A 15,678-nucleotide genomic window follows, 5' to 3' on the forward strand; every position below is an offset into this window, starting at 1 on the left:
TTCTGTACAAACATTGAATACTACTAATATAAGATGTTAAACTGAGTTGTCCTCCAAAGGAAAACTGTTATTCTGTTTTAGATATTTTTAGAAAGGAAAAACTGATGACAATGGCAATTCATGTTTTAAATTTTTTTTAAATGTATTGAACTTAAGTTTCAGTTGATGGTTCTCAATAGTGAATTATGCTTATCTTTAACATTTATTTCAATGCAGTATTAGTAAATGTCAATTATCATATGATGCTGAAATACAAGATAGGAATCCAATGAAATACTGACCCATTAGGTGTTGCTGGAGCTTAATGAAAACTCCTTATGGTAAAAACTGACACTTCTCACTAAAAAGCTGCACTATTAGCCTTGCTCTTGTTGTTTTATCCATTATTTTTGCAGTGGTATTACTTCATTTATTTTGCTTTTTGCAGCTGTTGCAATATACTAGGAAATACCTTTCTTCAGAGCTAATATTGCATCACACTTTGGGTCTGTGTGCATGATGGGTGCCTCTTATACCCTGCATGAGACTGAGAATCATTTACTGCTTTGTCCTGATCTAAGAAAGAGGGCAGAACTGTGGGTTCTAAACATGTGTCTAATATAATAGCCTAAACATCATCAGAGCACTTTTAACAGACAAATGTGCTATACACGGGGTGCTGGAACAATTTGTATAGTGGGGATGCTGAGAGCCATTGAACCAAACTGTAAATCGTGTATATGAGGGAAACCACTTCAAGACAGGGAATGCAGCAGCACCCCTAGTTCCAGGATCTATGGCTATACATGCTTATAAATTTATGGCAGAGCTATTTGCCATGGGAGCCATAACATCAAATTCCTAAGGATAACTTTGTATTGTTATGTTTAGGAATTTGCACAAGTTAAGAATTTTATGTTATGGCTCCAGTGGCAAACAACTTCACCACATTGTACATGCTTTTATAAATCCCCAATCTTCAAAAGAGATCCCCAGTCTCTCTTCACATAGCAGTAACTTAGATGTATATAGCACCTACAGAAGGGGAAGGTGTTCCACCTGCTGGCATCTGCCAGGGTAAATCAACATGCCATGGAGGTGGCATACCCCTTCCCCCAGGTAGATTTGCACAAGTGCTTTTATGCACACAAGCAAAAGAGATATACTATTCTAATGGCACAGACTATGATTTCTAAAACAAACTTGTTTAAATCAGAGGCACTGGTTCACACTGAGGAATAAATTCATGGCAATTTTAGTTTCTCAGAACTTTTGAGGTTGGGGCAGGGGTGGCTCTATGTATTTTGCTGCCCCAAGCACGGCAGTGAGGCAGCCTTCGGCGACGTGCCTGCGGGAGGTCCGCTGGTAACGCGGATTTGGCGGCGTGCCTGCGGGAGGTCCGCCAGTCCTGCACCTTCGGCGTACCCGCAGTCGAATTGCCGCCGAAGCCGTGGCACCGGCGGACCTCCCGCAGGCACGCCACCGAAGGCAGCCTGACTGCCACCCTCACAGCAACCGGCAGGCCGCCCCCCGCGGCTTGCCACCCCAGGCACGCGCTTGGTGCGCTGGTGCCTGGAGCCGCCCCTGGGTTGGGGTGGGTGAATGCCCCACTTAGAGGGGCTGGGGATGGAGGGGGACACAAGCCCAGTTTCCTCTCCTATTCCTGGTGGGAGTTTAAAGGCTACTTGGAGGGGAGAACAAATGGTCCTTCAGGTTCTCCACATATGGCTGCGAGAGGAACATCGCACAGCTCAGGGCTAGTATCACTAAAACAGGCTCTGAACTCTTTGTAGTGTTCTGTTGTACACGTGCCTCTTTTCCCATCCCCAACTTCCTGACCCCCTCTCTCTTTTGGGATGAGAGGAAGTGATATTTCTCTCCTTTTTTACCAAACTCTTGGTGGGGTACATGTTACTCCTTTTTCTCTCTACTCCCCCATGGCTCTCTTTGGGGTGCTGGTTTTTGAAAAATTACCAGCAAGCCGTTTTCTCTGCAGCAGAAGCTGCATAGTTGGCCCTGTACCTTGCTGATGTATGAAGCTGCCAGAATGCAGGGTTCCTGCAAACAGTAAGAAAAAAGGGAGAGATCATGTTAAAATTACTAGTTGCCAATCGTGATTTTTTTTTTAAAGAAATTATTTCTGAACCTTGCTATTTAAGGAAGGTTTAAAAAAAAAATTTAACTCAGCCACATTTAAATTCCTGTATACATGGGCTTATAATGTCAGTTCAATCATAGCATTGTTACGAAAAATGTATAGTAGATATGTAACTTAGCCTAATATAATCAATGTCAGTAAAGTTGTGTTTTTTTTTTTTTTTTTGAGAGGAAGGTTGCTGTAGCTCTTGGAAAACAACTTTTGTTAAGTTATTTTGCATAAGGAGAAGTTGTTTGGCACAGTTATAGAGTTTAATATCCTATATCCTTCCGCTAATTAATGGGCATTTCATTGCACAAGTTTTCCTTTTTCTTGAGAGGTATTACTATTCTGCCCTGTCTGTCTGGGCTCAGCGTATTTGAGTAATTCACAATTTTTTAAGTCACCTGTTCTTTTTAAGAAATACTCTCACTCTGTTAGAATTGTTACAAGGCTGGAAGAGGAAAAAAATTGGAGGTTGGTAGAAGGTACTTGTGGGTATATTGAGTTTATAACATCCTGAGACTGGGGGAGGAAAAGTTGTTTGTTTTTTTCCTAAGCTTAGCCTTGATGACTTTAGAGAATGTTTTAATATCCATTGCCACCACTTCCATTCAGATCCTTTTATATGCTAATAACACAAAACATAAGTGCTAATTTTAATCTAAATTATTTGGATTATTGACTGTTTTTGTTTTTATTTAAGCAGTAGATGACAAGAATGAAAGCACAAAGCATACTATTGGGAACAACTTGATTTCTCCGGACATGGACTACAGAGCTGGCTCCTCTTTTGAACTTTCTCCATCTGATAGTTCCGATGGAACATATATGTGGGACGAAGAAGGGTTGGAGCCCATTGGGAGTGTCCATCCATGTGGAAGCTATGAGTCTTCAGAAATGAACAGCATAGTATGTATATGTTCTTATAGCTCTTTGAGATTTTTTTTAGCTTAATATATTGCAGAAAGTGTTAATTTTCCACAGAATTTTTACATTTCCTCATTACTCCTTAGTTTATCTTTGTAAAATATATCCTAATCTAGAAATTCTGAGCCCATCGAATGATGAAGGACCTACAATAAGAATAACCTTTAACTCCAGTTATCTGAATTCCCTTTATCTGAAAATCCTAGCTATCCAAATCCACAGTGTATCCTTCATGTAGCACTATGTTAGTTAATAGCACTTCTGTTTATCTGAATACATGGTTTTCCAAAAGTTTTGGATGCCCCCTGAATGTAGATAAATGGGAGTGTATTATAGCTAATGTGCATTTTAAAAAGTAATTAGTAGTGAAATATTTAACGTTTACTTACTGCTGATATTGTGGACTGAGCTCGGTTAGAGTACCACCTTCCTCCTCCAATGTGGTGCTAAAAGAACACAACAACGGGCTTATTTTCCTCAAATTGGCATGTTCAATATTTCCTCTCAGCCTAGGAGCGTAGAGGATGAGGAGTTGATCTCAGCCCCTTTAGCCTGAGGTAAAGCTTGTTCTTGGGAACAGGAATAACGGGTTCCTCCGGCCTGCCAATCTGTTAAATAAATCCCCTTTGAACCTATATTTCATCTCACTGTCAGCAAGCTTTCTAGATCATAGGACACCTGTTTTGGAGACTGCAACTCTAGCTCCTCACTAGGACAGGGCTTTAATGTCTACAGTTTGTGTATGAGTTGAACACCTACAGTGATTGGCGGTTTAATATGTAGTAGGAAGGATCTTCTGCCTTCATCTGAGACTCCATTTCCAGAGCAGGTGCAGGTGGCATGCTTGGTAGTATGGCTCTTACCTGTGTCTGTCTGGAACTGAAATGTTGTTCAGAATCAGTGGGAAAGTTCAGCACCACTACTGACTTTCCACCTACGTTCAGGCACCAGCCTCAGATTTCCTAGTGGGCTAAAGAGGCACTTCAAAAGTGTTACATTGTTTTTAAGAAATGTTTGTGTTCACGGCACACACAGTGTCTTGCTCATCCTTTGCTTCATGGTTTCATATCTGTGGAACAAGAGTGACATATCACTCGACTGAGAAGACCTGACTTACTGATCCCTTCCAGAAGAAGAGTCACATTTGTCTATAGGGCCGTAAGTAGGAATAGGTAACGTGCACTAATTTTCCTCCATGTTGGAGAGTATGTGGACAAATGTGGTTAGTATCCACTGGCAAATAAAAATGAAAAACAAAATCTAGTGTATTTTTGTTGTGATATCACCAATATGATTACACTTTTTAATATGTTAAGACAAATACAGAAACTGCAACCAGATCATCATCTTTGACTGACTTAGTCATACTTCAAAAAGTAAGTAGGATCAGTCTTAATCAGTGCTGGGATGAGAGTCATCCAGGGCAGACTTGTGTGTTGAAGTGGTGTCGGTGATAACCAACTAGTGATTCTGCATAGTCAGTGCTCTATTCTGGTTCTGTGGACCACAGTGCAAGTGGAAGATAACATCTTATGAGACGTGACACTGTGGTCCTAGTCAAATTCCGCTGAAAAGTTTCAGCTACCTATGATGGTATTCACTATGTGTCTTTAACCTATTGTGTAATGTTTCTGGGCTCTCTTAAACAGCTGCCAATTTCCTGTGGTGAATTGCACAATCACTATATCTATATCTATATATTTTGAAAGCACTTTCAAATTCTGTGGATGAAAGAGGCTGTGTAACCGTTAATATTAAAAATTTATCAAAAAAATAAGACAGTCCAAAAGATGTCCTGAGTGAAGTAGTGTCCCTTCAAAAATCTTAGTTGTGTGTGAGTAAATGGTAGCAAGCAAATGGTATCCTGATGCTACATCCTGTGCTCTGTACATCTTGATGTAGTAAATATTGAATATACTTATTTATTATATACATTTTATGAGAAACTTAACATAGTCTAGTAGCTATTTTCTGAAGTTAAGAATTCTGCTTCCCTAGGTTTTTGATCTGTTTGGCTAATCTCTTGATGTATACGTGTAACTTGGATCACTGCCAGTGGGAGTTGTACACAGTTTTGAACAGAAAATATACCCTGAAGTATTCGTTCAATAGAAGCATGTTTACACACACTTTCAATGGAAACCATGAAAGAGAAGTAATGAATGGCATTAGTAAGATCGTTTACTAATTTATAAAAATTCCTTGTGATGAGCGTCTTGAGTGCTGTGGCATTAATGTAATGAGATTTTTTTTTTTGTCTCCTTTCCTGTATCTACTGTAAGTGGATTGCTGCTGCTTAGGGCTTGATGGCTATTACGAGGCTTTTCCCCCTGCACAGGGTTCATCACTGAATTTAGATATTCATGTCATTTTTCATATTCTTTATTTCTGAGTTTGACCTCTTTTTAAAATTAGCTCTTTATCACAATTTTAGTGCTTAATGTACTTTGAAGTTTCAGCCTTAAAGGGGGAAATAGCAATAATGCTGCTTTTATTCTTGCAATGCATAGACATTTTCAGCCATGTTCTTAGAATTTGTGGGGGAAGTTGTAACTCTCAATGCCTTTTGAATTTCCTTTTAGTGGTCATTGTTTGCCAGCTGTGGTTGCAGTTACTGTATACAGCACTAAATTTTATCTCTATTACTTCAGGATAAACCACTAATTTATTTTTAGCTTGAAAATGCAGAAGTAACCATGATAATTTGAAGAAAAATCTTGTTTTCTGTTCTGCAGAACTGTGCTCTTGAGTGAGAATGTATGTGAGCCATCCAGAAAGCAGTGATTCTAGGGGCTGTCTGTGTGTATGCCCTCTTCTGGATCAGGATGTTAGGTGCAAGGCTGTGTAAGTTTGACACAACCACTTTTGGTTTCCTTGTTTATATGCAGCAGGTGTTAAGATAGTTGCAGTATTGGTCTTCCATCTTCTCTGTGTTCCCTTAGTTAATGTTGCATTAGTTCTTTTTTAAAAAAAGGAATAAGTGCATTTAGTGCTCCTAGATATGCACCTAAGTGGTTCCAAGCTGGTGGTTGTCGATGCCATTGCAGGACTTTGAAACACTTCTCAGTTCTGCTGATCTTTGTCATGACAGAGGCAGATGAAAAATCCAAGTTTAAACAGCATGCACCATGTGGGAATAAAATGTCTGACTGACCAGCACATCACGTGTTCTTGATTCTTGGGAGAACATTCAGTTTAGTGGCATTAGTTCTCTAGAATGTGACAGATGTGCTGCTTGTAGTTAGTATAGGCTCTCCATTTTATGTGAGATGGGAGAAATGTTGTAATACTTTAATATTACAAGAAGCAGTGTGAGGTTTTCTAAAATTGTCCTGCAGACTAATATGAATGTTCATAAAGTCTTTGATCTCCTTGGATACTTTGCTAACTAAATGCAAAGTATCTGAAGATAAATTACATTTTTATGAGCTAAATTCCTCTTGTTTCCACACTATAGTTCATGATACTGAAATGCTAACGCTAACATATGATTTACACAAATTAAATCCTTTGTATCACACAATTCCCTCACTGTCTGGACAATCACCAGGCTGTGTGCTTTTTAAGCCTCCTGAGTGTGAACAGAGTCCAGACACAGCCTCTGGCTGGGGTCTCTCACTCTCGGCATGCAGGTCCTATACCTAGCATTCCGTGCTCAGACCCGGCCGTCCAGTTGCCTAATTCCTGGGACCAATGTTAACTCCTCAGCCTTTCTATAGTTTAAGCACATCCTTTCCCATAATTCCTGCTGTGTGGGTACTCTGGGCTTACAGTTTAGCATTCAGAGGCATGCAATAATGAAGGCAGATAGAAAGACTTACTTCATGCAGGATTCTAAACATCATTATTCTTAACTTAGCAGGAGAGAGAGAGATATCTAAACAAAATAATAAGTACACCTATATGCATTTCTCTGCCTCAGTTTTCTCACCACTCTGGAGAGGTTTTTTGGGCTTGGACAGAGTCCTCTGGGATCCTTCTCATGCAGCTTTTCTTCAGAATCATGGAGACTCTCTTGGTCGGGTTGATTTCTCTGACCTCGGCTGGCCCTGCAGTTAAACAGGACACCTTTATTATGAAAGCATGCCCCTCTCTCCAGTCTAAGGCTTTTTGTGAGACTGAGTTCCTTGAGTTTATATGTCCCCACCTGGTTTCTTTTGTTCTATTGCTGAGGATTTTCCACTCCCTCCTTGCAGAGAAATTGGAGGGACTAGTTTCTTCCAGTTTCAGCCAACTAGCTATCTCAAGGTGTTGCCACCTGAATAGGTGGCCATTAAGGTGGAACAACTGACTGTTGTCCCTGCTCTGGCAGAGATGTGGAAAAGCCACTGTCAGAAAATGGGCGATTGCACATCCACTTAGAGATTTTTCTATGATACCACAATTTCGTAACTTCATAACAGCCACTATAATTCATAAGTTGTACATAGATTTTTCCCCAACTAGTCACATTTAGACTAAAAATCAGCCCACATGGACCATTTACATATTTAGTTCAATGGATTACATGGATTTCTCAACAAATCCCTCTTTAAAACAACTAAAAGTGGTTTTTACCATCTCTTTTACTTTCAACAGCTGCTGATCCTCCCTGCCGTGATAGCACCAATGTGCTGACGCTGTCCCTTTTTTATTCACTTTATTTCAGTGAGAGAAAATTGATGCCTCAAAGGCCAATTCTGGTGGCAATATCACAGACAGTATTAAAAACTGTGTAATATCACAAATTGAACTGTGCAACTTGCTAACATAAGGTATTTTACATTGATTTAAATACCCCTCAGTTGCTGTTTTGATGGGAGATGGGATCCTGCCTAATGTGTTGACTATTAAAAGAACTGTGGGGTATGAGTTAAGGTTCTTGCCTGTTGTGGGCTTTCACGTATGTCCTGTCACCAGCAGGCTTGGAAATAGGGACCAAGATATGCCTATAGTCAACGAGCCTCCTGATCCCAATGTCACTGGACAAGTAATTGTAATAAAAATCTGGCTTGTAATTAAAAAAAGAAATTGGAAATTTTTAAAGGGTGTGATTACAAAAATAGACGTAAAAGCTTAAATGTGGTTCTAAACTATTACATCTCTGTAAACTTGACAAGACAAGATTTCCAATTTATAGAACTAAGCACAAATGTATGCCTGGGTGCTTATTACTCTAACAGGTTCATTGTACCCCAGTTTTTCCTGGTAACATATTTTATTGCAGATTTGCTGCTTATGCTTATTCAGGTATCAGCTGCCAAGAATTAGCTTCTCCCTAGTAAGAATGTGGTATTCACATGTAACTGAGGGTTAACTGTCTGACAGATTCCACAGTGACCTTTGTAATAGCTATTGGGGGTGAAATCATGTAATTTCATAGGGGCACAGTAAACAAAACCTCTCATTATCTCCTCCTTTGAAATATGACTTTGGACTGAACTGTCAATAGTTTTCCCCCAAATAAGTTTAGTCTTGTATAATGCATACAAAAATTGAATTAACATAGCCTGAAATACACAACGTAAATGGACATTCTCCCTGACCTCTTCCACTTAAACAAAAACAGCATAGTTGTTAGTGTGAAAAGGTTTCTCAAAACATCACCCCCGCTCCTCCCTCCCACCCCCCCAGACCACCCTTAATATTATTTTGTCCTTTCTACCTTGGCGAGCTTGAGATAATTAATAGTCTTACTTTGTGTTCTGAATATCTTGAAAATAAAGATTAAATTTTTGATGACTAAAATGGTTTCTCCACACTGGAAGATGACATTGTGTGAGAAAATGTTAACATGTTTGTAGATAAGGACTGTGTTTAATGTTGTCAGCTGATTGTCAGTCAGGAGCAGCAGACACAATATTAAATGCCAGTTTTTATCTACACTGAGTGCTAAGTTGTGTTTAATATTGTGGGTTTTTAAATAAAATATCATTTTCCAGTGCAAAGGAGCCCAAGAGGAGTACATTCAAGTTGAAGATCTTGTACTGGCTCAGGTTAAGGGTATCTCTGGAATCTTTTGATACTTAGATTTTCTCAGTGACTAAATCTCTGTTGGAAAGGGAGCTTCTGGATTAGTGTCTATTAGATGCAACAAACCCCTTTTCAGGTTAAACATTACCCACCTTTTTAAAGGCTTAAATAATCAGGCTGAAACATGATGAAGGAAGTTACTTTTTGCTTGAAACTTTTCCCCTCAATTTAAAAAAAAAAAAAAAAAGGAACTTGCTAAAATGAATGATATTGTGTAAGGTTAATTAGCCATGGTACTCTTTACATTTCCATTACTGTAACTTAATTACTTACAAATCATTTAGTATCAATTAGCTTGTCTTAGATTTTTAAAGTATTTCACTTATGCTGTAAGATCCTTCTGGGAAGCAAACTCTCAATTTTTAGTTTGACATTTCAAATTGATACTGTCATACATTAAACAGCTCTTATTTAGATTTAACACTTTTTTGTGCAATTTGTGTTCAATCCAAATTTTTCTATATCCTAGCTTAATTTAAACCATGGGGAAGAGAAAGAGAGGTACATCTTAACTGCAGGCAAGAATCAAGTAACATGGTGTTGTTTGGTCAAATGTATGTAGGGTTTTAAAATGTTTACTTTTAATATCCAAAGCAGAAAAAGTAAAATTGTCTAGGGACTCCCTTTCCACCTTCCTTTTTCTGTTGCAGCTAATACTTTCAAGTAAATTATATACATTAAAATTATAGCTTAATATGAAGAACTCAATGGTTGAAATGAAACTAGAACTGTTTAAAACATTCTCTAATAGAAAAGGACAAACTGAAATACTTAGTGCACTATATTCATCCATTATGAGAACAGTTGACCAAGTGTTTGGTTTATATTTGTTTAAAAAAGGGGTTTTGGTGACTTGCATTTGGATGTTTCACTTCATGGAATGCTATGACAAGACACCTTATCATATGAACTCTTATATACGGAAATCAAAAGGAGAATGTAGCCTCTTTACTGAACCTGTCCTGTTTAAAGGGACTACAGAACTAAAGTTTCATAGGCATGACATTAGTGAAGCCCTTTCATATGAGAAAAGGGCTGCAAGTAATGGGGTATACTGGCCCTTGAAGAGTAGAGAGGGCCAAAAGACCATGTTCTAGAGAACAGGTATGAACAAGGAAATGGCCTTGTAGTGGAAGAGAGGAAAAGATCCTGGGGAATTAGGAGTTGGAGTGGGGGAAACCCCAGGATGCCCAGGATCAGGAGCCTTGCAGTGTAGCGTGGGGAAGGGCTATCCTCTTTTCCAGCCACTTGGGAGGAACTCTGTGGAAGACGAAGTCTGTGTAGACTGCCTTCTCCCTCAGAACAGGTAAAATACTGGCAAGAGAAGGAGGCTAGAGCCAGAAGGCTAAACTCCAGCGAGAGAGAGCTATGAGACAGCTAAGCGACCCTGCGAAGAGTAGGCTGTGGCAGGGGAAGAACTCCGTGTGGATGATCGAAGAGTCAAAAATAAGTATGTACCTTATTGGCGGGACTGTTTGGAACTATTTGGAGGTATTAAACCAGCCTAAAGTGGAGGGCTATAGGACTTACAGATGCCCCATAGCCTTATAAGGGGTCCTGAAGAGGGAGAACAGAGGGAGGCTGCTGCAAAGGGACCTCTGGGCATGAGGGACTGCACAGGAAGTGGGAGGCCTTGTTATGCTGCAGTTTTACTAAGTGCTGAACAGGTGAACAAGTGATGCATGTGCACATGCAACCCCTCCCCAAAACCATGCAGAGCTTTGAGCACTTTGTGTTCCCAGCCTCTGTAGCCCTCCTTCTCCAGCCTCCCTGTTAACTAGCATAGCATTTAGAAATCCTAGCTTACATTTCTGCATGCTATGAGAGTAGCTGGGCATCAGGAGAGATGTGATTGCTGGGAATGCATAGAGTTTCTCAGCACGCAATACCGCTATTGGTTTTTTATTGTTTGCCTTTTTTTTTTTTGGCGGCATAATGAGGAGGTTTCCTTCTTCATCTGCTTAGGTCAGGAGGCAAGTTCTTTGGGCTGTTACCAATGTTTCTCTGCTGGTGACTCTGTAGTACTGTGTGTGTGTGTGAGCGCGCATAAACCTCAGTTTTTATAGGTCAGTATTCTTGTGGGGATATTTCCTTTGGATTAGGTTTGGGGTATTAGTTTATATGCAAGTTAAAGTATACATTGCCATTCTTTCATGGAATTACCATCAGATGACCATTTTCAACCAATAAATATGAGGGCTCTGAGCCATGGGTGCTGTTTTTAAAAGGGGTTGCCCACCCTATGAGAACAGAAATTTGGTTAATCTTTGTTTACTTAGTAAATCATCACTTCTGGTCTCATGAGAAGCCAGGCCATTGTTCTAGAACAGAAAGTAAAGGCTATGGTCCTGAAGTAGCTGGGGCCACAACATATTTAAGAACAATATTTTAACAGAGAGGTTAATGATCTTCAAAGAAAAAAATCCCAATTTTTCACATATAATGTGACATCTAGGTTTAAAAACATTTCTCAAGGTTTTTGTCTCAAGAGTAAGCAAGCTGTACTTAAAAAGTTAGGAGCTGGAGAGCCTGAGATAGCAGCGAGATGGGTTAGAGGAAGAAGTCATCTGAATCTTTCCTCATCCTCCAATCCTTTCCTGTACTCGGGACCATCTCTAGGCTGGAGTAAGAGAATCCTCAGCTCAGCAGTTGGTGTAGGGTGGAGGGATTCATAGGCCTCTTCTCTTTACCCTCCCTGTCAGCAGCTGATTGTAGGCCAACCAGAAAGACCCTGACAGGTCTTTTAGTCAGTGATCAGAGGAGGGGGAAACAGAGCACTCATGAATGGGGTCAGAAACTGGTCCACTAGACTCTCTGCAGCACTTCATGCTCAACTAAGTTGCAGTAATCTATGGTTAGGATACGAGCCTGTGATTTAAGAGATCCAGGTTCAATACCTGTTCCACCACAGACGACTTGTGTGATCTTGGGCAGTCACTTATTCTATACCTCGGTTGCCCATCTGTGAAATGGGGATAGTCCTGTGATTAAATTGTGGAAAGATCCTCATAGTATGCAAGTGAGAACCCTTCCTTCCACTGTTGTCAACAAAGACTGCTGGTGGGTGCCTCCAATGTAGGGCTGGCAGCCCTCATAGGCGATATTCAACCCTGAAGCCTCTGGACTTCACAGGAAGCCAGATTACATATAAATGTCCTAGATCTAAGGGCTGTTTGTAAAATTTGCACAGCATTCCTCCCAGTTCTGAAAGGATTAATTGTTGAGATTCACAGACTTCAAGGCCAGAAGGGACCATTGTGACAATCGAGACTGATTGTCTTTCGTAAAACAGACCACAGGACTTCCCTGTGTTGATTTCTGGTTCAAGTCCAATAGCTATGCTTGAACTAGAGCATTTATTTTAGAAAAAAAAAAATCATTCTTGATTTAAAATTTGCCAGTGATGGAGAATTCATCACAACCCTTGGTAAGTTTTTATCCAGTGATTGATAACGACTACAACTTTTTTTTTAAGAGGTGCCTTATTTCTAGACTGAATTTGTCTAACTTCAACTTCCAGCAATTGGATCTTGTTATACCTTTGTTTGCTGAATTGAAGAGCCCACTGCTTTCGTGCAGATCCTTAGAGACTGTGTGCAAATCTCTTGTAACCTTCTCTTAGGGCTGGTCTACACTGCCGCGCTAGTTCGGCGGCTGGGGATCGAAGTTCCGAGTTCGATTTATCGCGTCTGGTCTGGACGCGATAAATCGAACCAGGAAGTGATCCCCGTCGACTGCGGTACTCCAGCTCAACGAGAGGAGTACCGCGGAGTCGACGGGGAGCCTGCCTGCCGCGTGTGGACCGCGTCTGAACCGCGGTAAGTTCGAAGTAAGGTATGTCGAATTCAGCTACGTTATTCACGTAGCTGAATTTGCGTACCTTACTTCGACTTGGGGGGTAAGTGTAGACCAAGCCTTAGATAAGCTAAGTAGATTGAGCTTCTTGAGTCTTTCACTATAAGGCATGTTGTTCAATCCTCTGAACGTACTTTTGGCCAGGGTGGATTTGATTTAAATCATGATTTAAGTCACTAGTCAGGAAGACTTGATTTAATCATGAATTTCTACATACAAGTGCATTCTTGTTGGTTGTTATAACCTTAATACATATTCTTCACAACTCAGAGATAGATGTAGCTTTCATTTTTAGAAGGTACACACTACATTTTTAAAGTGATTTATTTTGAAAACTTTTCAGATTAGTTTTACAGCTATGTTAGAAAATGAATGATTGTTTGGTTATTTCATTTACCAAAGGTAATTGAAGCAGATATTTATGAAGTCATTAGGAGGTGAACTATCTCCAATTCAACAGGTTAATCATTAATATTTGGAGGATTTTCTTGCCATGATGTTTTAGGAGGAGAACATCACCAGACAGACATTTAAAATGTTTTATTTAACTAAAACAACAACGTTATGTATTCTGGATTTTTTTCTTCAACAGCAAACATAATATTTTAACAAAACAAGCATATGAATTTTTGAATTTAGTTAAGCATTCAAGTTTTTTAAATTCAGGTTTGTTTTTGTTAAAATTGTTTTTAACTAAAATAGTTAAATGAAATATTTAAAAAAAAAATCGACTGTCAGCTAGGTCAACATGAGACACTTAAAAGATTGACTTCTGCAGCTAACACAGTCATCTTCACCTTCATTTTCCTGGTGGTTCATAATCTGGAAAAGAAAAACAAGCTTTCCTGCTTTTTTCAGGTCCCAAACAATTTCTCAATTTGGAATGAATTAGTCCAAAGGAAGAAAATATTCTTTCTACACCGTCAGAAGAAGCTACTGCTTATGCTCCAATACTTCTGTTAGTTTATAAGGTGCCACAGGACTCTCTGTTGCTTTTTACAGATCCAGACTAACACGGCTACCCCTCTGATACAGTTCATTGGTGTGACTTTCTTTAAAACATCATCAGCAAACATGTATTTCTTGAATGGTTCACCCTTAGCTCTGAAGTTTATTATAGTTGGCATTGTGGAGGGGATGATTGCTGGATGTCTATGTCATAGCCAACTCCTCTTCTTCAGCAGTTATGGTTTGACCCTGGTACCGAGTATTGAGATATTTGCAAGAAAATGAGCAGGAGATAGTGCTTGTCTCATTCGTTTTTTTTAATGCTTGTAATTTAACTCTGTCATTGCATATTTCTCTTTTTAAGATCTCACTCAGTTCCTTTCAAATTTCAACAGCGTCAACAATAAAACAACTATTTCCCTGCATTTTGTTCAAGGCTACAGAAATAGGCTTCAGGGTACTCAGCATGTGTTTAGCATTTCTCTTAAGCCCCATGTTGAGAACTTGGCTGTGACAGTGCCATCTATTTTTTCATGATTTTGTTCACAAACTGTCATCAGATTAGGCCAGTTCTTGATATAGTGCTCAAAACGGTCCACGACTGTGTTCCATCGCACGTCTTGTGGGGGAGTTAGCTTGGTTCCTCCCACTTTTTTCAGAGCAGCTGCTTCAAAGTGGTTGTTATGGAAGTATTTTGCAATTTCAACAACATTAGCCTTTATTTCTGGAACACTGAAGTCTTTGGCTAGGAGGTGCATCAAATGAGCACTGCAGCCGTGTTATTAGCTTGGGACTCTCTTCTAAATAATTTCTTCTCATTTGGATACATTTGCAGCATTGTCTGTGACCAAACTGCATACTAGACATTTGAGGGTTTTTTTCAGTTTGTTATAGCTTTTACTGCTACTCCTTCTAAGTATTCTGCTGTGTGCATTTCCTGATGTATCAATTGCTTCTGTAATGAAGACATTCCCTTCTTCTGTTGTCACACAAGCACGCAGCCGGGGGAGGGGCACCTATCCCGCGGCCCCAGCCCTGGATCTGCCACAGCAGGGAGATGCGCCTTCTCCCCCTTACCACCCACCCCCCCAGCCCAGGTGCTGTTATGGGGGGAGAGAGCTGGGGAGAATCCTCTCTCTCCCCACCATAGCCCCTGAGTACCCTCCTGCATCCCAAATCCTTCATCCCCAGCCCCACCCCCAAAGCCCACACCCCCCAGCCGGAGCCCTCACCCCCTGCACCCAACCCTCTGCCCCAGCCCTGAGCCCCTCATCCCAGAGGCCGTGCCCCCAGCGGGAGCCCTCACACCCCTGTACCCCAACCCTGAGCTCCCTCTCACACTCCGAACCCCTCAGCCCCACACCCACCACATGAATTTTGTTATGTGCACCAATATGGCGGTGATGTGTCCCACATCACCTCCATATTGGTGAACATATCAAAATTCATTCCCCACATGTGTGGGAAAAATTAGAGGAAACACTGGTGTGAACAATAAAAAAATAAAACTGAATTTGTTCTGTTTGAAATGTAGATCCTTTACCAGAACATTAAGTAAACAGGTTAAGGGCTTTCTAGGAAGCCAATATTTTGTCATAAATGAAATTCTTTAATTTCCATCAGAAACTAATTGCTGGACACATCCACCACAGGTGTAAGTTGTTCCTCTTTCCCCACACCTCTCGAACAGAGTTCCTCCCTAGTAGCAAAAAATAAATAAATAAATAAATGCTGGAACTTAACTAGAGTAAAAAGCCATCTATAGAGTAATTTATTAAAATGTTATTAACAGTTAAATAAATATATGTACACACACG

At 40.2% G+C, this 15,678-nt stretch overlaps 1 protein-coding gene across 6 annotated transcripts in view; it reads left to right on the forward strand.

Annotated features, from left to right (window-relative positions):
• The window catches only part of CCSER2 (coiled-coil serine rich protein 2), a 146,866-nt gene that overhangs the window by 22,341 nt on the left and 108,847 nt on the right, over positions 1–15,678 (forward strand). For 3 of the 6 annotated variants that reach the window (XM_024209787.3, XM_024209819.3, XM_024209803.3), the window contains exon 3: positions 2,826–3,028. The exons of 1 other annotated variant lie outside the window; for it this stretch is intronic. In XM_024209787.3, the coding sequence (XP_024065555.2) occupies positions 2,826–3,028 (203 nt within the window). Of the gene's footprint in view, positions 1–2,822; positions 3,029–15,678 lie in introns of all 6 variants that reach the window. 2 more of the 6 variants (XM_024209779.3, XM_024209812.3) reach the window with 1 other exon arrangement.

The sequence above is a fragment of the Terrapene carolina genome, unplaced genomic scaffold (assembly GCF_002925995.2).
Source record: "Terrapene carolina triunguis isolate 2854851 unplaced genomic scaffold, T_m_triunguis-2.0 Scaffold95, whole genome shotgun sequence".
Classification (NCBI taxonomy): Eukaryota; Metazoa; Chordata; order Testudines; family Emydidae; genus Terrapene; species Terrapene triunguis.